The 26,435-nt window shown below is 39.6% G+C and overlaps 1 protein-coding gene across 1 annotated transcript; it reads left to right on the top strand.

Moving 5' to 3' along the window:
• Positions 1–120: 120 nt before the first annotated feature.
• Positions 121–24,684, top strand: POLR2A (RNA polymerase II subunit A). The gene is made up of 29 exons (XM_051995814.1): positions 121–683; positions 9,384–9,516; positions 9,680–9,816; positions 9,906–10,079; positions 10,324–10,605; positions 10,712–10,873; positions 11,057–11,277; positions 11,572–11,704; positions 11,998–12,122; positions 12,235–12,445; positions 12,704–12,913; positions 13,001–13,169; positions 13,403–13,497; positions 13,717–13,920; positions 14,230–14,452; positions 14,856–15,039; positions 16,703–16,874; positions 17,016–17,121; positions 17,246–17,451; positions 19,190–19,414; positions 19,651–19,897; positions 20,410–20,510; positions 20,668–20,772; positions 20,852–21,034; positions 21,742–21,945; positions 22,160–22,346; positions 22,461–22,574; positions 22,832–22,981; positions 23,079–24,684. Exons 1-29 carry the CDS (start codon positions 591–593, stop codon positions 24,233–24,235), a joined length of 5,913 nt encoding a protein of 1,970 aa, XP_051851774.1. The 5' UTR covers positions 121–590; the 3' UTR covers positions 24,236–24,684.
• The last annotated feature ends 1,751 nt before the right edge of the window (positions 24,685–26,435 follow it).

The raw sequence follows: 26,435 nt of genomic DNA, 5'->3' as shown, positions 1-26,435 counted from the left end.
TTCTTTCCTCCCCCTTCAATTTAATATTATCCAGAAGGAAGACGAGTGGCCCGGAAAGAGAGGCTTAACGTCCAAAGCACGTGCCCCCTACGTATCAGCGCTTACGGCCTCCTGGCGCAAAGGAGGGCGGGAAGGGAAGGGGCGGGGGAAGTAAGGGGCCGAGTCTATAAAGGATGGTGCTCTGGGGCGCTCTCTTCAGAAGCGCTGAGAGCGCGGCTGGGACGGTTGGTGAGGAATGGTCTCCCGGAAGGCGAAGAGACAAACTGCTGTCGCTTCGGCCGTTAAGGAGCCCGGTTACTTATTTAATATTTCCTTTTTCTGTCCCAAGGATTTTTCTTTAGCCCCTTAAAAGCATTTTTTTGGGGGAGGGAGGTAAAAGCCCTGGAAAAGGGAAGGAGAGAAGGTTCCTTTTGCTTTTTTTCGTACTTCCTAGGTCCTTTTCGTCCTCCTTCCCTCGCCTGCTGGCATTTCCTCGCGACCCCAGGAGGTCTTACCCGGTGGCTGCCCCAGCGGGTACTGGGCGCCGAGGCAGAGGCAGCGCCGGGTTTTTGTAGGGAGGTTTGCGCCTGCGCGGCGGGCCTGCCTCAGCCATGCACGGTGGGGGACCTCCCTCTGGGGATAGCGCATGCCCACTACGAACTATCAAGCGCGTGCAATTCGGAGTCCTCAGTCCAGATGAACTGGTAAGCAACACCTCTTACTCGGGACCTAGCCTCGGGTTGTGGCGGGGCATATGTTGAAACATGTTATTGCCTTTTATGGAAACCCTAATATATTTGCTGCAAAGCACGGGAGTTGCCATAAAAGTAGTTTTATTTCAGCCCAGGAAATATTGCATCAAAGACTTGATCAAGTTGAAGGGCTGCGCAGTTCTTCTAAAGTTGGTTGGTGGGATGAAATGTGCTTGTAAAGTTAACTGTTAAATTGGGAAACATATTCTCAGAACTGAGTGTCTGGGTTGCAATGAGTCTCATGCCGCATCTGTTAGTATTACTTGATTAGCTTTTGGAGAAAGGGGTTGTCGTGTGTTGAAGTTAGTAAGTTGGGGTTTGAAAAAATGATGGAGATTTGAATCCATAAAATTGCTGTAACTGCTGTCATGGGCTGAGTTGGTACTTGGAGCAGAGCCCCCAAAAGATCAAGGAGACAACATTGGTCCTGTTTAATAAGAGACTTCTATAAGAGAAGAATGTCTTCAAATTGATAGTGGAGAATTGTGTCTTTGAGATGTTTGAGAGTTTAAAAGAGAAGCATTCTAGGTCTATATCTTCTTCAGGCATTAATAAAGTTTTTTCCAAGAATCCAGATTGCCCAGAATCCCATGTCTTGGATGATTTCTCTAAAATGGGAATAAAACTGTGGTTTGGTTTGGTTTTTTCCCTCTTGAGAGGCAGTATTACCTAGAAGGCTAGCTTTGGAGTCAAGAATCAGTTCCTTTAGCCCTAATAATTGCCACTAACACTGTTCTGGGGTCAGGGCAATCTCTGAACTACAATGTAATTCAAAAAGACACCTCATAAGCCCTGCCTCTTTAAACTAACTGTGATAATGGACAAGTCAATTATCTAACTTCAGAATCTCAAGCAAATTTTTAAGATACAGGTTGTAATAGAGTTGATATTATGGGTAGATATTCTATTTACTGAAGGATTGTTGCAAGAATGAGATGCTAAAGAATATGAAGCATTTTTTAAATCTTAAAACTCTGTAAAATCTATTCTAGTTTTCACTAGAAATAATTGGCTGTATGACTTGGGAATTCTCTAGGAATCAGAAGACAAAGGGGAAGCGTGTGGTCCTTAGTCCTCTATTCAAGCATTTACTTAACATCCTACTCTGTGCTATTAGAGTAATAGATAGCAAAAAAAAAAAAAAAAAAAAAAAAAATCCCTGCTCTCAAGGAGCCTACATTCTAATAGGGGAGACAAGTCTATGTGTAAGAATGTGGCACATAAAGATGGTTAAAAAGAGAAGGACAGGTAATTAGGAAATGCTTCATGCTTGAACTTCATATCTTGAGTGGGGATTTTTCTGAGATTTAAATTGAGAGACAGATTACATACCAGGTATGAGGATGGGCAGTCCAAAATATGGAGGAAAGAAATGATGACCTTTGGGGTCAGAATGCCAGATTGTTGGATTGAAGAGTTCGGGAGAAAAGGAATAACTAGAAAGCTGGAAATAGATGGGGACCAGATTTGAAGATTTTAAAAAGCAGAACAGAAATTTTTACTTTTTGATCCTTGAAATTAAGAGAACCATTGGAGTTTTTGAAGTATAGGGAAATGACATGATCAAATCTTAATTATCTATTTATTTAGATAATTATTTAACTGTTCTGGCTTAGTTTCTTCATTGTAAAATGAGGTCTAGGTGCCCTCTGATGTGCCCTTTTATCTCTTAATCTAGACTGTTTTGTGTGGCCCAATTGCAGGATCTCAGATTCTGGTACCCTCATAACGTCACAAGCTCAAATTAATGGAAAGATAAGTGTTGTACAAGGATGGGCAGATCTGCATAACTGATAACTGTGTGAATTGATGATGAGGAATCCATTTCAGCTTGAATTCAAACTTCTGTTCACACTCCCTTCTCTTTTTCCATTTCACACTCCCTTCTCTTTTTCCATTCACTCTTCTCTCCTTAAAGCGTCAGCATCTTTCTGGTGAAAAACACCTCATCCTTAAGTGTCTTCTTACTTCTCTCCAGTATTCAAATGTTTTTCATGCACCTCCAGTTTATTTACAAGTTTAGTCACTAATCTGTTTTGGAGATGGAGGGAGGCCATGTTCTCATAGATAGGAAAAGAGGAAAGTCTAGAACCCTTCACTCTAACTAGAAACCCTCAAAGATCCTTAAAAACACTAAACACAGTTTCCAAAAAAATGTAATTCTTTCCAGTCTCTTAGAAAAAGGGACACTTAAACTGAAGCTGGGGAAAAGAGGGGGCAGGTAAGGACAGGGCAGCACACCTAGACCATGTTAGCCTACCAGGACCAGGGATTTGTGAGTTGGCACCATTTATCATTGATTCTTATTCTTCATGGTATCTCTTCTCTGGGAACAAAGGATTAATCATTAATTTCTAGTTCCTTCTATGTGCTAGATTTTGGGGATACAAAAATAAAAAAATGGTTCCCTCAAGAGTTTATATGCTGTTGGAGACACAATATGTGTATTTATATATTGCTGGATTTTATAAATTAAAGTATCTGTTATATAAGAATTGTGGATGGAGCAGAGTTGTCTGTGAGGGAGATTTAAAATTTAGGTAAGGCAAGATCTGAGAAGCACAGGAAAACCTGGATTCAAATTCTGCTTCTGACACAGGCTTTATAATCATAGGCAGATCACTTAATCTCCAAGCTACTATTTAGTAATAAAGGAACTGATGCTCTTCAGAGAAAAAGATGCCTATTAGAGTTCCTCACACTAATGAAATCACAGATTTGGAACTTATACTCCTGTGAAGGAATCACAAAAATCTTACCTCTATGTAGGAATTTCTAGAATATAAAATATTCAGCAAAAGTACTAATTATGGTTGGGAAATTTAGTGTGGGGATGAGGATCAGGGAAGGCTTCATGGGCGATGTGGATTAAAGTAGGATTTCAGTCACGGAAGAAGGAAAATAAGAACATTTCAGTTCTAGTGAACATGGAGGCAGGGAAGCCGCATATAAATACAATTTAATGATATCAAAAGTAGACAACCTAAGAATTTACATAGCTGCTTAATTTTCAATTAGTGATTATGCTTAAAGTAGCCTACTCACCTCTGTTACCTTTTTAGGTCTCCCCTTTTTAATTCTTTGGACCTGTCCCAATCATACATTCTATCACCATCTTATTTTTTAAAAGATAGACACTGGTTTCAGGGAGGAGTTTGGAGAAGAACTGCAATTTCTGTTAATTTCTAGCCCAACTTGCTATGTGTACTAAGCAATTCTTTTGTTTTTTCCTATTTATGAACAGGTAGGGTGAACTTTTTGAATTGTGGATCATCTCATTTAGAAAATATTTCCACAATTAGCACAATGTCATCAGCAAACAGAAACATCTGTATGACCTCATAGTGTATAGAGAGACTCCCTCTTCCTTTTGGATTCTTCTGCGTATATAGGTCAAGGGTAATTAATCTCTATCACATTCTTTTGGTAACAAGACCTCAGATCATTTTCTAAGCCTTTTGGTATCTAATTTTTGCTTGAGTGTTGATCTTCAACTCTGAATTGTATTCTTCCTATTCTGAGTATACTCAGTCTCCAGGCTAAGTGTTCTTCCTAACTTTTTTTTGTTAGTATCCTTCCTCTTCCTTAAGCAGAAGTGTTGAAGGTAGTGATTATATTAAGTCTTGGACCCAGGTTCTTCGATGAAAAAAATAGTTTATTATAAAAATCTTTATAGCTCTTTCCCATTTAAAAAAATAAACTTTTCTTCTAGTTTTTCATTCAATATTGCCCCTAAAATATTTTTTCTGCATTGGTTCTCTAAACTTTCTGTAAACTTTTTCCCCTCCACTGATTCTTGTAGTTTTATGAAACGATACTACTTAACAACCTTCCTCCATGGAATCTTAAAATGTTTTTATTGGGAGCCAATGTTACTCTTGTTTCTGCATGGCAAGGAAATCAAATGTTTGTTATCTGATTCAATTTCTAGGCTCTTTTGTGCTAATTGATTTACATTGGTTAAACTTAGCAATATCTGTTCTTCCCATTTTTCTTAACAGAAAAATATGTTAAATTAAAATCAGCTCAGCTTCACCTGTTTTTATTCTTGAATTTTAGAATTTATTTTACTTGTCTTTTTTATTCATGAACTTTAGAATGGATTTTAATCTTTGCTCTAATAAATTGATGGTCCAACTCTACAAAGATAGCTAATAGGAAATAATTCTCATATCAGTAACTAATTATTTGTCAAGATTTAATCTGTTTTCATTTTTTGTGATGATATTTGGTGTTCATCCATGCCTAGCACCTTCCAATTATCTTCTCAAAGATATCATAGTATATAGGCATGGATCTATATTCCTTCTCTATCATCTAGAAACTTTTGACCTCTTTGATTTCTTATTCCTTAACTTTTCCCTCATATTTTTGATAGTCTTGCTTTTGAATGAAGTCACTATTAGAAAACGTGTTGACTTAATTTAGAGGTTCTAATTAAATTTCTCAAAAAATTTCTCCACCTCCTTATTTCTCATGTGTTGTCATCTTCAGATATTTTCATGATGGTTTTTCTATAAATGTTCCTTACAAGATGACCAAAAAAATATTTTCAGGAGAGAGGAAAAACTATACAAACGTTTTAGTTACAACTGCTTCATTTCTGATAGTGAAAAACTATGAATATATATAGGCTTATATATTCATTCAGTGATTGTAGAAGTAAATTTTGAACAGGTCAAGGTTGTGGGATACCATTGTGCCATTAAAAAAGTGGCCAATGTGAAGGATACAACAAAATGTGGGGAAAGAGTTATAGAAAGTAATTTATAGCAATGATAGCAGAATTATCAGACAATATACACATTGACTGTAATTATATAAAATGATTAATGGCAATAAAGTTATAAGTAAACAGAATAAATTATTCTGTCAAAATTATATTTGTTCTCTAATCAAAAGTAATTTGGATAATGTTCAATTTGTTGTATATTATATTTTATAATTAAAAATTGTTTATTTAGGAATTATGAGAAGATGGCAGGATGTTAGGATATCCCTAATCTCCTATAAATAATCCAATAAAGATTATATAAAGGGACAGTGGATAGAGCACTGACTGTGGTGTCAGGAGGACCTGAATTCAAATGTGACCTCAGACACATTACACTAGCTATATAGCCTTGGGCAAGTCACTTAAGTTCCATTGTTTACAAAAAATTTTTTTTTCAAAATGTACCTGAAAGAATAATGATAAAATCAAAGAGGAGGTATTGTGGGAAAGAGACCACTGTACTGCCTACCTGCATTGTATACATCATACACATCCCAATCCCATTAAAGCTTTAAAAAGATACCAATTTGTGCACATGTTTAACCTATATGAAACTATTTGCTGTCATAGAAAGAGGGAAGGCAAGGGAGGGAGAAAGAAAAATTTGGAACACAAAGTTTTACAAAAATGGATATTGAAAAATATCTTTACATGTATTTGGAAAATAAATTTTTTTTTTTTAAGCACTAATTTGAAAAAGAATAATTACCTCTACACTTCACTTAGCATGCATGGAAAAATGGCAGAGATCAATCATCCTGGGGTGAAGTGAACTGTTAGGTAGAAACTCAACATGGAGGAGGTTGGGGCAAGAGGGAAGTCCAGAGCATAACCAAGCTTGGGAACAATCCTTGAGACACTTTCTTAGCAAAAGGAAAAAAAAAAAAGATGCACTATAGTTGATCCTTGTGAGGGAGACACCCTAAGTCCTATAGTAATAGATGAGGGGTCCCTCTTAAAACAGATGTATAGCCTGGGAGTTCTTACAGCAGCAGGGAAATTACAGTGGCTACCAGGAAACCCCTGAGGAACCTAAGTGGCATCCAGGGGACCTGGGCCTACACACCAGGAGACAAGGCCAAATAGTTACTACAGAAGGAGGGACAGTTCTGGTCTTAGCTACCACATTCAGGAACAACCAGAGATTGTCCTTGCCATTCAGTGGAGCAGAAAGCTAATTCCCCTAATCTAGATACTGAGGTTGTTGAGATTAGTGAATCACTTAAAACCTAGATTTCTGTTTGGAAATCCCTTGGACTAAAATATCCAGGGGGTAAACTTTGAGGAGTAACAACCCCACAATTCCCGGTAGAACCTCTAAGAAAAAAAAAAAAAAAAACACCTGACCATGAAGATTATAACAGTACCCAGAAGAGAGGAAAGGAGGAAAATTGACACCTTAGTGGTAGGAAAACTTTAGACTTGAATACATTGAAAATAGAGTGGACCAAAACGACTTAGTAAGACCAAAACAAAGGAAGAAAAAAAAGAGAGAATCTCAAACATAATACAATATTTTTAAAAACAACTGATCTGGACTCCAGGCCAAGGAAAGAAAATTGAACACCTTTAAAGAAAGGATTTCCAAACATTCCTGATGAAGAAGTTAGAACTGAGTAAGTACATAGTAGCCAAGAGAAACATACTTTTTTTTTCATTGGGAGGGGCTATGCAAGAATGAGTTGTTTATATGCTATTAGAGGGTTAAGAAACAAATGTCTACAAAAAATCATACTATATAAAGAGATCATAGAAAAAGGAAACTACTAGAAGCTAGAAATGGGAAGGATATGAGATTATTTAATCTAGGGGGGAAAATATAACAAGTACATGAGAGAGTACTGAACACAATTAAGTCATTCCCTCCCTCTCACCCCCCATCATCACTCTACCATACATGTAAAGATCTTAATATAGAAATATGTTAAACTTAAAAATAGGAGAGAACAGGAGAAAGGTGTAGAATAACAGGGCAAGATTTTCAAGGGAATAGTATTCATTGACAAAAGAAACTAGTGTTATAGAGGAGTGTTAAGGGATAGGTGTCAAGGATAGAAAATAAAAACCTGGGATCAGGGTCAAGCCAAAAGAAAAAGAGCTACAGTAGACCAAGAAAGAGCCAACTGACTTAAAAGCTCAAGTATCAGACAAATTCTGTTGCCACCTTCTTTGTGGAAAAAAAGGGTAGGAGTAAAAAGAAAAACACAAGTGAACTGAATGGAAGAAATAGACTACAACAATCAAAACCATTTATGGTATCTTGGACTTTAATCTTGATAATGTATTTATAAAACATATTTGGAAAAAATTCATATATAGTTAAAATGAGCTACTGAAACAAAATCATTTCATGTTTTAACTGAACTAAAATTAAAAAAAAAACAGGTAATCATGATTTCAGATAAGGCTTGGCAAAAAGATCTGCTTTTTTTGCTTAAGGCACCATAAATAATGAATCTATATCAGTACTTAAAATACTAATAAGATCTAAGTACCTAAAGGAAAAATTAATGGAATTGGAAGAAGTATAACTATAGTAGAGGGGAAACTTACTGTATCTCTTTATAAATTTCAAAAAACCTAACTACAAAATTAACCTGACTCTTATGTTGGAAAAATTAGAAATTGTAAGTCTCTAAGATTTAAAAGGAATTTAAAATAAAAATTAACATTCTAAAGAATTTGTGGGTCAAAAAAAATTAATAAAAACAAGAAAATGTCATGAAGAAAATAACAATAGATGTCATACCAAAACATAATAAATACAGCTAAAAAACATTTTTTAGGACAAATCTTGTATTTAAATGTTTCATTTAGAAAAGAGGAAGAATAAATCAATGATTTGGACAAAATTTTAAAAACCTGAACAAATCAGCTCCCCTATACACATCTCAACTAAGAATTAAAATTCTGCAAATTAAAGAAATAATAAAATTGATAGCAAAAAAAAAAACCCCACAGAATTGATTTTTTTTTTTTAAAGGAGTTTTTAGGGATGAGGAATGGAACCTAATAAAGTAGATTAAATTAATCTGATTGTTTAACAGAGGGGGAAAGCAAATTATAATGTGACAAAGAGAATTCACAACAAGTGAAAAGGAAATAAAATTGTCAAACTATTTTGCTCAGTTACATGCTAACAAAACAGATAATTCAAGGGAAATGAATGCATGCTTATAAAAATTTAAGAAAAATACTCAGATAAAGGAAAGAAGTCTACTATTTAAAGAAAAATTGGACAAGCTACAAGTCAAGTCCCAAAGGGGGCGAAACTTCAGGACTACATGGATTTACAAAAATAGTCTGTTGGGCATTCTAAAAAGAATTCCAGTTATTAAAGTCTTTGCTGTAATAGTTTCTTTATACCGAAACCAATGAGAGACAAAATAAAATCTTAACAATAATCCTAATGTGCATTATTAGCACAAAAATTTTAAATATTAGCAAATAGACTAAAACAACTATATTAGTACAATATGATTAGGTTGCATATAAACAAGGAATTCAGAGTTGGTTCAACATAAGGACAATAAATGTGTAAAGATTGATGTGTTCAAGTCCTTAGGTTTAATGGTGACTAATAGTTTCTGACTATTGTATTTTATTGAGACTTTCCTAGATAACTCTCTCTCACCTAAAGAGAAGGGGCTAAGGCTTGGCCTTTTTTTTTTTTTTTTAACCAGTTTTTATCCTTTTTATGTACCTTGCAATTAGTGAGTGCTTAATCAGTGCTTTATTCGTTTCTCTCAGGTCCCAGGTCCCATTTACTTTAAAGAACCTAATACAGAAATTGTGTATTGATACATCTGTCCGCCCTTACTTCAGGAATTCCAGAACTCCAGATATCCTAATTAATTAATTTTCTATCTTCCCCCCAGAAACGAATGTCTGTGACAGAAGGTGGCATCAAGTATCCTGAGACAACAGAGGGGGGACGCCCCAAACTTGGGGGACTGATGGATCCCAGACAAGGAGTGATTGAGCGGACAGGACGTTGTCAGACATGTGCAGGCAAGTTGTGGGAAATCAGGAACTGAGTGTTTAAAAGAAAAGGGATCTTACTAGGCTGTGTATGTATATAGGTTGTTGGGGGAAAAATGAAGGCTGAGGATTTTCAAAGGCCTTTGGTAAAACTAAAGTGAATTGAAAAGGCTGAGTTTATCTGGTTCTACAGGAAATATGACAGAATGTCCAGGCCACTTTGGGCACATTGAGCTGGCTAAACCTGTTTTCCATGTGGGTTTCTTGGTGAAGACAATGAAAGTTCTGCGCTGTGTCTGTTTCTTCTGTTCCAAGTTGCTTGTGGACTCAGTGAGTAGGGGAGTGGGCTCAAAGGCGGCAAGGGTGGAGAAGGTTGATGACAATGCAGTCCCTTGACCACCTTGCTCTTTCAATCTTAGAACAATCCAAAAATCAAAGATATATTGGGTAAATCAAAAGGACAACCAAAGAAAAGACTCACGCATGTCTATGACCTCTGCAAAGGCAAGAATATCTGCGAGGGAGGCGAGGAAATGGACAATAAATTTGGAGTAGAACAGCCTGAAGGTGATGAAGATCTGACCAAAGAGAAGGTAACAGCTATTTTCTGAGGACCCTGAAGGAAGAAAGGGCTTTGGGAAAAGAGAAGAGACGGGATGTAGCTAACTGTATATGGAGGAAGAAAATAATGAGGAATAGGGGAAGGACAAATCCAGAGAGAAAGGGGGAAAATAGTGAGACTGGTGAATAACAAAACAGGATAGTCATAGGCCCAGAAGAAAAGATAGGTTAGTGTCACTTGTATCTAGCCCATTTTAATGCTCCTTCCCCCTGCAGGGCCACGGTGGATGTGGGAGATACCAACCTCGAATTCGGCGCACTGGATTGGAGCTGTATGCAGAATGGAAGCATGTCAATGAGGACTCACAGGAAAAGAAAATCCTCCTCAGTCCTGAGCGTGTACATGAAATTTTCAAGCGAATTTCAGATGAAGAATGTTTCGTTTTAGGAATGGAACCACGTTATGCTCGACCCGAATGGATGATTGTTACCGTTCTCCCTGTTCCCCCTCTCTCAGTGCGGCCTGCTGTCGTTATGCAGGGCTCTGCCCGTAACCAGGTTAGAATGTTATAGGAAAGGAGGAGCAGGGAGAAAAAAAAGTGGTAAGAGAGCCTATTAATGCCTGAGTCCCCTTAAGCCTTAAGCCTGTACTTCTTCTCTCTAGGATGATCTGACACACAAGTTGGCTGACATTGTGAAGATCAACAATCAGTTGAGGCGGAATGAACAGAATGGAGCAGCAGCTCATGTGATTGCTGAGGATGTGAAATTGCTGCAATTTCACGTGGCCACCATGGTGGACAATGAGCTGCCTGGCCTGCCTAGAGTGAGTAAAGCACATCACCTTGGGAGACTATACAAAAGGAATTTAGAAATGACTGGATGAAGTCGGCAAAGAGCTTAATTACTGAGGAAGGAAGCACAGAACATAGGACTTCTAAGACATAGGAACTGAGAGATAATAAGGATTGCTATATTCATTCTCCCTACTTTGATCTCTTCCTTCCAGGCAATGCAGAAGTCAGGTAGGCCCCTGAAATCCCTGAAACAACGCTTGAAGGGCAAAGAAGGTCGAGTCCGTGGTAATCTGATGGGCAAACGAGTGGACTTCTCAGCTCGAACAGTCATCACGCCTGATCCTAACCTTTCCATTGACCAAGTAGGCGTACCTCGTTCTATTGCTGCCAACATGACCTTTGCAGAAATTGTCACCCCCTTCAACATTGACAGGTGTGATCATAGGAGTTATGGAAGATTAGGATCATGGGTCTTTAAAATAAATGCTCAAGAACATGTTAAGAATCTTGTCAATGTCCAATGTGACTTAAGTCGTGTGTTTTTTTAGGGGCAAAGACAAGGATGGATCTGGTACTAGGGACAGAGATAGAGACAAAAGCATATGGAATTAGGGAGGTGTTAGTGGTATTCTTTTAGACAATGGGGGTATCCTTAGGAAAGGGAAATCTTATTTGATAGAGAGCAGAGAGGCATTTAGATCTGAGCCATATCTCCCCCTATTCTCAGACTTCAAGAGCTGGTACGGAGGGGAAACAGCCAGTACCCTGGAGCCAAATATATCATCCGAGATAATGGTGACCGCATTGATCTGCGCTTCCACCCCAAGCCTAGTGACCTTCACCTGCAAACTGGCTACAAGGTACTTGGATGCCTCTGTCATTTTCCTCAACTTAACTGGAATGCTTTATAGAAATGGCCCTATTTCCCATAGTTCATAGTGCTAGAAAGTTATTGAGAATTACTTTGTGTCACCTAGTGACATGTTAAGCATATTAGGAAATTCTAGGGTTAGACAGTCGTTATGAGTAATAGGTGATAGAGATGAAGGAGACAGAACTGAATGAATGAAGTACAATGAAGGAAAAAGCATGAGTCTATAGGGATATTAGAATGATGCTGTTTTATTGACAAATTTCCCACCTTCTTCCTCAGGTAGAGCGTCATATGTGTGATGGGGACATTGTCATCTTCAACCGGCAGCCAACACTGCACAAGATGTCTATGATGGGTCATAGGGTCCGCATCTTACCTTGGTCCACGTTTCGCCTGAATCTCAGGTCAGTCCAAGGATCAGACATTTATATCCAGTAGAGAAATTAGGAATGGTGAAAAATGTTAGAGTACTTTGCTTAGGGCCTAATCTAAATATTTAATCCGTGTTTTCCCCAGTGTGACAACGCCCTACAATGCAGACTTTGATGGGGATGAGATGAATCTACACTTACCACAGTCTCTAGAGACAAGAGCAGAGATCCAGGAACTGGCCATGGTGCCCCGAATGATTGTTACACCTCAGAGCAACCGACCTGTCATGGGCATTGTACAAGATACCCTTACAGCAGTGCGAAAGTTCACCAAGAGAGATGTCTTCCTAGAGAGGGTGAGCTGCCTTGAAAATAAAAGGCCTGAACTTAAAAGAATTGAATCGATCTTGAGCTTAAAACGATCACTACTTCTTCTTTCCCTTCTTGTTTGGCTTTTTGTCAGCAGACAGTTATTAATTTTGATTACTGCCCTTGTTCAGATTGCCTATTTTTGATATAATTGAAAAGCCCAGAAATTTGGGGTAAAGCTTGTGGGTTCTAGACCTGTGGATTAAAACCTTAGATAATTCTTGGATCTTACTCTTCTCTCACAGGGAGAAGTGATGAACCTTTTAATGTTCCTTTCAACATGGGATGGAAAGGTACCCCAACCAGCCATCCTAAAACCCCGACCTTTGTGGACAGGAAAACAGATATTCTCCCTTATAGTGCCTGGGCACATCAATTGTATCCGAACCCACAGCACTCATCCTGATGATGAAGACAGTGGCCCTTACAAGCACATCTCTCCTGGGGACACTAAGGTGAGACCAAGTATACTGTGATTCATGAAAAGTATGGGGCTTGAAAATGTAGGAGACCAAATTGTTAAGTGACTGGTTTGTTCCTAGGTGGTAGTGGAGAATGGAGAGCTCATCATGGGTATTCTGTGCAAGAAATCTCTGGGCACATCAGCTGGCTCACTTGTCCACATCTCGTACCTAGAGATGGGCCATGACACTACCCGTCTTTTTTATTCCAACATTCAGACAGTCATCAATAACTGGCTTCTTATAGAAGGTAAGGATGGAGAGCAGGAGGCAGTACCCCAACCAGTGCTTTTTTTATCTAATGCTATCTTTCCCACTCCTTGCTATTAGTTCTCTTTATATACCTCTTTCTTCTCAGCTTCTTCCTGGGTTCCATACCCATCTGAAGTCTTAAAAGAATCCTTCATACTGACTCCTCAGACTGTATAGCTCATATCTGCCCCATGTGGGGAAACTGTTTCTGATATTACTCATGAACCTTAGGTCATACCATTGGCATTGGGGACTCCATCGCTGATGCCAAGACCTACCAGGACATTCAAAACACCATCAAGAAAGCCAAGCAAGATGTGATAGAGGTAAGAGAAGAGGAGAAAGAAGTGAGTCTATGGAAATGACGGGGATGTCAAGCATTAGAGTCAGGTTAAAGGAGAAAAATGAGGGAGGAAAAGATAAATGGAGAAGTGGGGTGTTGTGGGGTTTTTTTGTTTTGTTTTGTTTTGAAAGCCAGGGCATCTCTTCATATCCCTAATTCCCTGTCTTTCTTATTTCCAAAATCCTAAAAAAAATTTCCTCAGGTGATCGAGAAGGCACATAATAATGAACTAGAACCAACACCAGGAAACACTCTTCGACAAACATTTGAAAATCAGGTGAACCGAATCCTTAATGATGCAAGAGATAAGACTGGCTCCTCTGCCCAGAAGTCCCTGTCCGAGTACAATAATTTCAAGTCCATGGTTGTATCAGGAGCAAAGGGTTCCAAAATCAATATCTCCCAGGTGAGGAAATACTTTTTCTCTTCCTAAGTAACAGAACTGTATTGATATAAGGTAGAGAGACAAAACACAGGCAGCTGGAGGAAAAGGGAAAAACTTGGGATTAAAGATGGAAGTGGAACATCCTTATTCTTTTTTTTTTTTTAATTTTTTATTTAATAATTACTTTATATTGACACTCGTTTCTGTTCCGATTTTTTTTTCCCCCTCCCTCCCTCCCTCCACCCCCTCCCCTAGATGGCAAGCAGTCCTTTATAGAACATCCTTATTCTTAAAAGAAGGTAACCTCTTTTTTTTTTACTCAATACTCAGGTTATTGCAGTAGTGGGACAGCAGAATGTAGAAGGCAAGCGGATTCCATTTGGCTTCAAACATCGGACCCTTCCCCACTTCATCAAAGATGATTATGGTCCTGAGAGCCGAGGCTTTGTTGAGAACTCCTATTTGGCTGGTCTCACACCCACCGAGTTCTTCTTTCATGCTATGGGTGGGCGTGAAGGGCTTATTGACACTGCTGTCAAGACAGCTGAAACTGGTGAGCCCTTCAATTAATCCAGAAATCTTGAGGCAGACTGAAGTTCCCCAATTTTTTTTCCACCCAGGGACTCCCAGCAGTCCTTTTTCATGGACTTTTCAGAGGTGACTTGAACCTTTTGCTTAACTGTGGATTTCATATAACAACATAGAACAAAAATATGCCCTTTTTGTTGCTTTGGGGAGGCTTGAGGATGAATTATTCTATTCTAATCTCAGCCTAATGGAAAGATGTAATAGAAACACTATCATACTTGGTTATGGTTAATTGAGTCCCTAAGCACATAGGCTGGTTCTGCCTTTGGCCTATTTTATCAACAACAACAACAAAATACAGATTCAGTCACCAACAGTTCCCTACATTCCTAAGCAGTAGTCAAGAAGAAAAATCTCTTCTTTACCAGGCTACATCCAGAGACGTCTGATCAAATCAATGGAGTCTGTAATGGTGAAATATGATGCAACAGTACGCAACTCTATCAACCAAGTGGTACAGTTACGTTATGGTGAAGATGGACTGGCTGGTGAAAGTGTTGAGTTCCAGAATCTGGCAACCCTCAAGCCTTCCAATAAGGCTTTTGAAAAAAAGTGAGTAAATGAAGGTCTTAGTGGTAACAGGATTCTAATGTTCCTGACATTGGAATGGCATGGAATGAAGTAATACTTTATTTTAGAGTGCCTTTTGTGTTTTTTTTGTTGTTTTGCTTTTATTTTGAATTTAAACAAACATGATGAACATTTTAATGTACAAAGTCCAGGAGAAAAGAGGATTATATATGAAACAACTTGTTTTAACACCCATTTTAAAAAGTTATTATTACAGCTTTTTATTGACAAAACATATGCATAGGTAATTTTTCAACATTGACCCTTGCAAACAACTTCTGTTTCAACTTTTTCCCTCCTTCCCTAGATGGCAGGCAGTCCCATCCATTTTAAACATGTTAAAGTATATGTTAAATACAATATGTGTATATATATTTATACATTTATCTTGTACAAGAAAAATCAGATTTAGAAAGAAGGCAAAAATAACTTCGGAAGAACAACAGAAAGAGTACAAATGCTATGTTGTGGTCCACACTCATTTCCCAGTGTTCTTTTGCTGGGTGTAGCTCGTTCTGTTCATCACTAATCAATTGGAACTGATTTGGATCCTCTCATTGCTGACGATAGCCATTTCCATCAGAATTGATCTTCATATAGTATTGGATTTTTTTAAATAGCCTTTTATTTACAAGATATATGCATGGGTAGTTTTTCAACATTGACTCTTGCAAAACCTTCTATTCCAACTTTTACCCTCCTTCCCTCCACCTGCTCAGCCAGATGGCAGGTAGACCAGACCAATACATATTAAATATGTTAGTCTCGTATAGTATTGTTGTTGAAGTAACATCCACTTTTTTAAAGGTATTTTAACAATATTAACAAAATTCCTGCGTGTTTATCTCTTTATGAATAATTTCTCAACTCGCGTACACTTTTTAAATGTGTCACTATCATTCTTTCATTGGAGACAGCATGGTGTAGTGTACCTCTACCATTATGTAGGGACTGGACTGAGTCACTTAACCTTAGTGGCAACTCTTTGAGAACCTAAGTGGTAGAGGAGATTTTCTCACCCAGATGCTCCCTTTAACAACAAAATACAGGTTCAGTCACAAACAATTCCCCACATTCCTTTGTAATAAGTAGTAGTCAAGAAGAAAAGGAATACATTGGGTTATGTCTGAAGGTGTATCTCATTTCATATCTCTAGTCTTATTACCTCTTTTCTAGATAGCATGAAACATGATTCATTATCAGCTTTTTGAAGTGAAGATTGACTATTTATTAACCAGAGTTCTGAAGTGTTACAGTTGATTTCCTTTATATTGATGTATGACCAGGTGGTCATCCTGATTCTGTTCATTCTCTCTAAAGAGCATTTTAAAATTTCTTTTAGTGTCATCTGTGTCTTTAACCTCCTCTTTGGGGGATGTGCCTCCTTATGGAATCCTAAGTCATTATGCCTTATAGTTTACAGCTCACTTAGCATAAGGATAATTCCAGTTTGTCATGCCATTACTATGCAGTAGGAAGATGTTGGACAAATAAACTTTTATTCATATGGGCAGAGTAATTTGCTAAGTGAATGCTCAGGGTATCGATAATGCCAGTTTCCCCAAAATCTTTTAGGGTGGTCTGCCCTGTAACTCCTTGAGGGCTAGGATACATCAGTCTCTTTGTATTTGATTTTACCCCACAGGTTCCGTTTTGACTATACCAATGAGCGAGCACTGCGACGTACTTTGCAAGAAGAATTAGTGAAGGATGTGCTGAGCAATGCCCACATCCAGAATGAGCTAGAGCGTGAATTTGAGCGAATGCGTGAGGACAGGGAAGTACTGAGAGTCATCTTCCCTACTGGAGACAGCAAGGTAAGATGTGGCTTCATGGCACATTTGGTGAGAGCAGAGGTTGAAATGGGGAAATATGGCATGAAGGAATCTGGCTGAGGGCTAGCAAACTAATCTTAGCTCAATTCGTTGACAATCTTGCCACCACCCTTTTCTCCATAGGTGGTTCTTCCATGTAACTTACTGCGGATGATTTGGAATGCCCAGAAAATCTTCCACATCAACCCCCGCCTGCCCTCGGATCTGCACCCAATCAAGGTTGTTGATGGTGAGTGGTGAAACCAGATGTCTAGACTCATGAAAAGAAATGGGGATATTAGAGTAGAGATAAATAAGTTGAGCTGGGGTTCAGTGTCCCAGTCTTGATCTTCTACTTTTTTCTTAAACTTCAGGTGTGAAGGAGTTGAGTAAGAAATTGGTGATTGTCAATGGAGAAGACCCTCTGAGTCGTCAGGCACAGGAAAATGCCACACTGCTCTTCAATATTCACTTGCGTTCTACTCTGTGCTCAAGGCGCATGGCAGAAGAGTTCAGACTCAGCGGGGAAGCTTTTGACTGGTTACTAGGGGAGATTGAATCCAAATTCAACCAGGCTATTGTGAGTGCTACCCTTCTTCTCAGTCAAGTCCTTTGGGATTTCTAGAACAAAGCTTTCCTTTAACCACATTTTAAGGGGTTTTTTAAAAGTTGAGATCCTTTGTTTTTATTTTATCTTCATATCCCAATATACTCCTCTTTCTTCCCTCAACCAAAGTAGGGATTGATACATATGTGGAATAGTACATATGCTGTTTGATTTGGATAATATGTTGGGTCACTTTTGTTGGACTGCTTTTAAAAAAAAAAAAATCTTGGATGATCAAAGATATTCCAAAATAAGTGTACATATATGACTAACAATAAAGGTGGTTTCATTTTTATTGGACTTTTTTGCTCTACTAAGGAAAATGACCATTTATAAGGGAAATGACAAAATAAAAATGTCTATGTCGACAACCAAAATAAACAAGGAGTAAGAATACACAGCAATATTTAAACCAAATGAAGGACATCTTACAGTACTTAAGGAATGTAAATGAAATTGCTAAATAGCTGTCAGTAATATTTGAAAGAGCATGGAAAACTAGAGAGGTATATCACAAGACTGGCAAAGGACATGTGTTCTAATTTCCAAAATGGGGAAGAGAACAGAGTAAACTAGATTTACTGAGAAAATTCTAGAATAGATAACTAACAAGAAGGTCAGCAAACATCCTAAAAAGGAAGGAAGCAATGACTACAAAAAACAGCTTCATCAAGAGCAGTTCATGACAACATAAAATTATTTCCTTTTTTAAGAGGGATTTTGTTTTGTTTTGTTTTGAATACTAAATTTGGTTAGGTAAGGAAAATACTGTTGGCAGCCTGTAGGCGAAGCCCAAATCTGACCCATCACCTATTATTGTATGGTCCGTGGTACAATTTTTATTTTAAAATGGAAAACCCTTTAAAACCAACTTGAGGGCTGTCCAAAAATAGGTGGTAGGCCAGAGTGGGATATAGTTTGCTGACCCATATTGTAAATCAATTGCATCAAACTCAGAAAGAAAATTAATCCATAAGGATCCCTGCAGGCCACATATTGACTTAGTTTTAAAATGTAATATTTTCTGTGTTTTACTGTGTTGGTTGTTTTTTTTTGTTGTTGTTGTTAAATATTTCCAGTTATATCTTAAGCTGGTTCTGGTATGTGTTTGCTGGAGATATAGGTAACAGCAAAACTTTGTGGAGAAGAGAGGTGTTGATTAGATGAAATTACAGTTGAATGGCTTTAGAATTGGTCACCTCAAAAGTAGTTTTTATTGATTCATTGTTAATATGGCAGATGGTCTCCAGTGGAGTACCCTGTACATTGTTATTTAAAAAAAAAAAGGTATGCTCAGGCATATTTCTCAAATTTACAAATCATGCTAAGCTAGGAGTGATAGTGTGTTAAAGTGTGTTAACTAAGTGACAGGATCTAAAAAGATAAGTTAAAGCATGGGGTTGAACTTGTTTATATGATATTCAGTGGGCCTACATGTAAAGTTTTACAATTGGGTATCAAACAACTTCACAAGTGAAGGTTTGTTTAGAAAAGATCATGTGCTAAAAATGTGCTGTCAATGCTTGGGGAACACACTATGAAGGCTTTCATTTGTTAAGCCCTTCACTTTTTCTGTTCTATCCCAGCTTCTTGAAGAATTTGGGGAAGAGGGAGTGAAGAGCTACATCCTCTTGCTTCACTTGATAATGAGATATGAAGGAAGGATTAGTTTATTTAATCCTGTTCACACTGATTTTTTCTCATCCATCAGGCCCATCCTGGAGAAATGGTGGGAGCTCTGGCAGCCCAGTCCCTGGGGGAACCAGCCACCCAGATGACTTTGAACACTTTTCACTATGCTGGTGTGTCTGCCAAGAATGTAACATTGGGTGTGCCCCGACTCAAGGAACTTATCAACATTTCTAAGAAGCCTAAGACACCCTCACTCACTGTGTTCTTGTTGGGTCAATCTGCCCGTGATGCTGAGAGAGCCAAGGTAGGATTGGGAATCTAGGGATGGCAAAATCCAACTGCTGTGAAAGGCATTTGGAATTCCTTCCAACAATGGTGGCCATTGTAGAACTTATCAAATATGATGTTGGCTTCACTCATGGGTTCTGTGTAATAACATTTCTAGGCTTTGAGTATCTCGTTCTTTTTCCACATTGGTGGTAGGTAACTGGGTTCCATGATTCTGTTATGTAGTCATCCATGTGCCTACACTTTATCCAGGATATCTTGTGCCGACTGGAACATACAACTTTGAGGAAGGTGACAGCGAACACTGCCATCTACTACGATCCTAATCCCCAAAGCACAGTAGTAGCAGAGGATCAGGAATGGGTCAATGTCTACTATGAGATGCCTGACTTTGATGTTGCTCGAATTTCACCTTGGTTGCTTCGAGTAGAGCTGGACCGTAAACACATGACAGATCGAAAATTGACTATGGAGCAGATTGCAGAGAAAATAAATGCAGGTAAACATAGAAAGCAGTGGTCAAGTCAACCCTGTTACCTTTCAAAGTTAGAGCTGCTGACATCTGAAATCTGGTTAGACCCATCCAAGTAGAAGACAGTATCCTTATCTTTGAGATCCTGGAGCTTTGTTTGCATTGACTTCTAGTCTGAAAGAGGATGTTTAATCTTTCTGTTTAATTTTACAAGTCCTGCTTATGGAATTGAAATGTTAGTTTTATCTTCTTCCTTAGCTCTTTTTCAGATAGTTTCTTCTACTCTTTAGTTTCTTCCTCTTTATTTCAGTTTTTTGCCCCATTCCAATTTTCTCCACAATTAGTTATTCATTTCATTTGATATGGGATTCTAGAAAGTAAAAGAAAACCTAATTTTATATGTGCTCTGTGAAAAAAGAGGGACAGGAAGAGGAGTGAAAAAAGTCACTTAAGAAATTCTAGAGACAAAGAGTTCTATTGGTAAAAGCAAATAGGAGAAGCAAATTGGAGGTAAACCCCAAACATCTTTATATTAACAGGTTTTGGTGATGACTTAAACTGTATCTTCAATGATGACAATGCAGAGAAGCTGGTACTCAGAATTCGAATCATGAACAGTGATGAGAACAAGATGCAAGAGGTAACAAGGATTGAGGAAACTCTAGGTTTCTGAGTAGAGTAAGGGTTCTGTGGGCCTGCATGGAGATTTTAGAAAGTTGGGTATCAGGATTGAAGTTTAGAATAACACCAGAACATTTGGATCTAACTTAACCTTTTTTTTTTTATACTTTCCATAGGAAGAAGAAGTGGTGGATAAGATGGATGATGACGTCTTTCTGCGTTGCATTGAGTCCAATATGTTGACAGATATGACTTTGCAGGGCATCGAACAAATCAGCAAGGTTCTACCTTAGGCATATACTTCTTATTGTTATTTTTTCCTTGCTGATCACCTTTTAATCTCATGCCCTCTTTCTCTAGGTATACATGCACTTGCCTCAGACAGACAATAAGAAGAAGATCATTATTACAGAAGATGGAGAGTTCAAAGCACTTCAGGAATGGATTCTAGAAACAGATGGAGTGAGTCTGATGCGTGTATTGAGTGAGAAGGACGTGGACCCTGTACGCACCACATCCAACGATATTGTGGAGATCTTCACGGTGAGGACGTTCTGTTGGGATTGGCTTGAATCTTTGACGATTAAGGAACTTTCAGGAAAGATATGATTATGGTTTCTTTCAAACTATGTCATTACATTAGAAAATTATCCCAAAGTCTAATCTTCCTCCTTGCCATGACTGAAACTTTTTTTTTCTCCTATTACGAATGGTTTTCATGCTCTCGTTTCTCTTCCTCCTTTATTTCATACTTCCCCATTCTCCTGCCTCAGGGATGCCTTATCTTCATGATAAGAAGAGAAGAGGTAGGAAATAGGTGTTGTCTCTTTTTCACTCCTGTGACTACTCAGTATTCCAATTGTCATTTATTGATATTTACATAGGAGTCTCTTTTTAGTTTTGAGTCTCTTGTTACCACTTTGGAAGGAGGGCAAGACAGAGCCAGGTAACTGATCAGTCAACAAGCATTTATTAAATGGCCTACTGTATGCTGGGCACTGTACTAGATAATGGGGACATAAAGATACAAGTGAAATGGTAAATTGTGAAGATATATAATTGGGGGGGGAGGGCTAAGGCAGTTGGGGTTAAGTGATTTGCCCAAGGTCACACAGCTAGGAAGTGTTTAGTGTCTTAGGCCAAATTTGAACTCAAGTTCTCCTGACTTCAGGGCTGGTGCTCTATCTACTATACTAATTAGCTGCCCCAAGATGATTAATTCTTAATCCTAACTATCTGTCTCCTAACAGGTGCTAGGCATTGAGGCTGTGAGGAAGGCATTAGAGCGGGAACTCTATCATGTGATTTCCTTTGATGGGTCATATGTCAATTATCGCCATTTGGCCCTACTTTGTGATACCATGACCTGCCGTGGGCATTTGATGGCCATTACCCGGCATGGCGTCAACCGACAAGATACAGGACCCCTCATGAAGTGTTCCTTTGAAGAGACGGTAATGGCTTATACTTTTGGGGAAAGGTGGAATGATGGGTGGGCAGGAAGTCTTGAAAGTAGTGAGAGAGTTGTGAAAAGGGAAGAAGAGAGATCATAGGACAGCCAGTCTCTTTAGTGTCTAGAGTTGATGATTGGACTTGGGACCTCTTAGGCTGCTTTGTGACAGTCCTGGCAGTCCTGTGTTTTTAACCTTCTCTTTGCCCTTTTGTCAGGTGGATGTGCTGATGGAGGCTGCAGCCCATGGAGAGAGTGACCCCATGAAAGGTGTGTCTGAGAATATCATGCTTGGCCAGCTGGCCCCTGCTGGAACAGGCTGCTTTGACCTTTTACTGGATGCTGAGAAATGCAAATATGGCATGGAGATCCCCACTAACATTCCTGGCCTGGGAGCCGCTGGACGTGAGTATTGGGGATACTCTATTGGGGGTACCATAAGACACTTGAATTTGGGTCAGAAGGCCGAAATGACATCAGGCCTTCAGAACCTGACATTTTTATTCTGTTTCTTACCAGCTACTGGCATGTTCTTTGGCTCAGCCCCCAGCCCTATGGGGGGGATGTCTCCTGCCATGACTCCCTGGAACCAGGGGGCCACCCCTGCTTATGGAGCCTGGTCCCCTAGTGTTGGTGAGTAACTTTAACCCAGAGAAAGGATTGAATGAATTTCTCTAGGCTGTGCACAACCCAATAGAACAGATCCCCATATAAAATATCATCTAATTTTGAATGAATTAGGAAAGTGATAATAATGGGGGAGAGGTAATTGTGAGAGGAAAGAGGCCTGGGAGCAGTGGTTGATGGATGAATTTGTGGAATTTACTTTGTTTGGCTCTAACCTCAGTTTTTTTTTGGGGGGGTGGCGGTGTGTTTCCTTCTGAATGCAGGGAGTGGGATGACTCCTGGAGCTGCTGGCTTCTCCCCTAGTGCTGCATCAGATGCTAGTGGCTTTAGCCCTGGGTATTCCCCAGCCTGGTCCCCTACACCTGGCTCCCCAGGATCTCCAGGCCCTTCAAGCCCTTATATCCCTTCACCAGGTGAGTGTGCACATCAGGATCTAAGATTATATCTTTAAATACCCATTCTGGGTCAACATTTTGTTTATGCTCATCTGTCTTGTTTCCTTTCCCACAGGTGGAGCCATGTCTCCCAGCTATTCACCAACATCTCCAGCTTATGAGCCCCGGTCTCCAGGGGGTTATACCCCTCAGAGTCCTTCCTATTCTCCCACTTCTCCCTCCTACTCACCCACTTCTCCCAGCTATTCTCCAACTAGCCCCAATTATAGCCCCACCTCTCCCAGCTATTCCCCCACTTCTCCCAGCTACTCTCCCACCTCGCCTAGCTATTCTCCCACCTCTCCCAGCTACTCTCCCACCTCTCCCAGCTACTCCCCCACCTCTCCCAGCTACTCCCCCACTTCTCCCAGCTACTCTCCCACCTCTCCCAGCTACTCTCCCACCTCTCCCAGCTACTCTCCCACCTCTCCCAGCTACTCTCCCACCTCTCCCAGCTACTCTCCCACCTCTCCCAGCTACTCCCCCACTTCTCCCAGTTACTCTCCCACCTCTCCCAGCTACTCCCCCACCTCTCCCAGCTACTCCCCCACCTCCCCTAATTATTCACCTACCAGCCCCAACTATACCCCAACATCACCCAGCTATAGTCCAACTTCTCCTAGCTACTCACCCACCAGCCCTAACTATACCCCTACAAGCCCTAACTATAGTCCTACCTCCCCCAGCTACTCTCCTACTTCCCCCAGCTACTCTCCAACCTCACCTAGCTATTCTCCCTCAAGTCCACGCTATACACCACAGTCCCCAACCTATACTCCAAGCTCTCCTAGTTACAGTCCCAGCTCCCCTAGCTATAGCCCTACTTCACCTAAGTATACCCCAACTAGTCCTTCCTATAGCCCCAGTTCTCCAGAGTATACACCAACTTCCCCAAAGTACTCGCCCACCAGCCCCAAGTACTCGCCCACCAGTCCCAAGTATTCACCTACAAGCCCTACTTACTCTCCTACCACCCCAAAATATTCACCTACATCTCCTACTTACTCACCAACCTCACCAGTCTATACTCCAACCTCCCCAAAGTATTCCCCTACCTCCCCCACCTATTCACCAACCTCCCCCAAATATTCGCCAACCAGCCCAACTTATTCACCCACCTCTCCCAAGGGTTCTACCTACTCTCCCACCTCACCTGGCTATTCTCCAACTAGTCCTACCTATAGCCTTACCAGCCCAGCCATCAGCCCCGACGACAGTGATGAGGAAAACTGAGGGGGTGTTGGAGATGCTGGAAGCTGGAAGGTGGGAGAGTTCAAAACCAAGTTATTTTCATTCTTTCCCTGCCACTTCCAAGATGACCCCCAATGACCTTCCAGTTCCTACCCTGATTTTTAATCTCATTCTAGATGGGTATTTTTTCCATTTGGTTTTTTGATTGTGCTTTCTTGGTATCATCTATTTGTTCTGACCTTCCCCACACCCGGCTCCTTAGAGACTGAGGGTGGAAAGAGTGACCCAGGACTCGCCCCTAGCCCTGTCCCCAGGAGGGCCCTAAGGTTGTTTGGTAGAAGTGGGGAAAGAAGAGAGGTTGTAAAACCTGAAGAGGAGGGGATCTTACTTGTCCATGGGGTCACATGCTCTTTTCAGGCAGCATGAAGCTGCCTTTTGTCTGTTTATTTTATTAAAGTTTAAATAAAAGTTTTACTAATTTTGACCAAAAATATGTGGAAACATTTCTTTGATGACAGGAAATGAGTAGGAATTTTTAAAAATTGAGGATAGTATCTTCACTGCCTAAAAAGGAATAATACTTACTTTCCTCCCTAGGATTTTACTGACATCTAGTGGTTAAGTAGTAATAGTCTAGAAGAGGTGGGAAGAATTTGGACTAGAAAAAAAGAAAAATTAATATTAAAATTTCATTGGACAGTCAATAATTTTATTTTCCCGGATCTTAACTGGAACACATTTCAAAAGTCATCTCATCCAAGCCTCTTTGTTTCACCTCAAACTTTTTATCAATAAAATAACAAATCCAGAGAAGACTTAATTCTTTCAAGGCTAGAGTTATGTGGTAGAATTAGTGGTAGAGCTACTATTTGTTACCGTTATTGAATTATTTCAGTCATGTCTGACCCTGTGGCCCTGTTTGGGTTTTCTTGGATACTGGAATGGTTTTCCATTTCCTTCTGTCGCTCATTTCATAGATGAGGAAAATGAGACAAATAGGGTAACTTGTCCAGGGTCATACAGCTAGCAAATATCCAAGGCTGGATTGGAGCTCATAGATTCTTAACTCCAGGCCTGACAATATATCCACTTATGCCACCTTGTTTCCCAGAATTGGAACTATTGATCAAGTTTCTCAATTCCTAGTATTCAATATTTGAAATACAAAATCAATTGGCAGTCTTTTGCAGATCCCATAAACCTGGATACCCAGAGTGGCTTGCAGTGCTGGGAAAGACTGTTCTGATCTAGTTTCAGACACAATAGCTGTATGACCCTATGCAAGTCTCTTTGCCCCAGTTTCCTCATCTGTAAAATAAGCTGGAGAAGTCACTCCAGTATCTGCCAAGAAATCCTCAAATGGGGTCATTAAGAGTCGAAAACAACTGAACAGCAACATAAATGTTTTAACTTTTTAATTTAATCATTTGAATAAAAGTGAGTTCTTGGCTGTTTGACTTCCATATCTTATCTGTTAATCTTAGAGTTTTTTCTTGCCTAGCACATTCCCCAAAGGTTTACTTCATGCCAACATCTCAGAAATGCAAACTCATGTTAATGTTAAACCTAATACTTTTGACATTAAAATTTGTGCTCAGATTAAATAATGCATTTCAAGGTAAAATTTAAAAGAGAGGGAGGTTATCGTCTAGAATGATTTCTAGGTCTTCTCTATCGGCAGAAATAATAAAACTATCAGTTTATCATCTCTACCTCACTCCAGTTGTTTCATTCAAGAGATCTTCCTAAAGCATAAATGTGACCATGTCACTCCACTTAGTAAATTCCATTGGCTCCTTGTTAAGACAGGATTACATACAAAAAACCTTTGCTTGACTTTAAAAACCTTCCTAACCTGATTCCTTCCTACTTTTTTAAGGCTTCTTAACATCTCCCACATCAATAAACATCTATTAAAGCATCTATGTGCCAAGTCCCAAGAGTACAGATATGAAAAATGTAAGCTTCTTGCCCAAAGAAGCTTCCAATCAACACACCAAAGGGATCTGAATGAAGGGGTGCTGAGATGGGGGAGTACCTGATAGAGATTCCAAATCAGGAAGCGACTTGGTTGGCACGGGGAGAAGGGGGGGGAGAAAAGAGTCCTGATGAGGTGTTGGTTCCAGGGCCAACCTGATCTTGCAAGGTGAAGTGTTGGCCATGAAGGAAAAATACTGAGACGTGCAGACAGTTGGGAAATGAAAGAGATGGCTGGTGGTCCCCTCAAATAGAGGATCTGAGG

The sequence above is a fragment of the Antechinus flavipes genome, chromosome 4, assembly GCF_016432865.1.
Source record: "Antechinus flavipes isolate AdamAnt ecotype Samford, QLD, Australia chromosome 4, AdamAnt_v2, whole genome shotgun sequence".
Taxonomy (NCBI): domain Eukaryota; kingdom Metazoa; phylum Chordata; class Mammalia; order Dasyuromorphia; family Dasyuridae; genus Antechinus; species Antechinus flavipes.
This window is presented reverse-complemented; position numbering and strand designations above follow the sequence as displayed.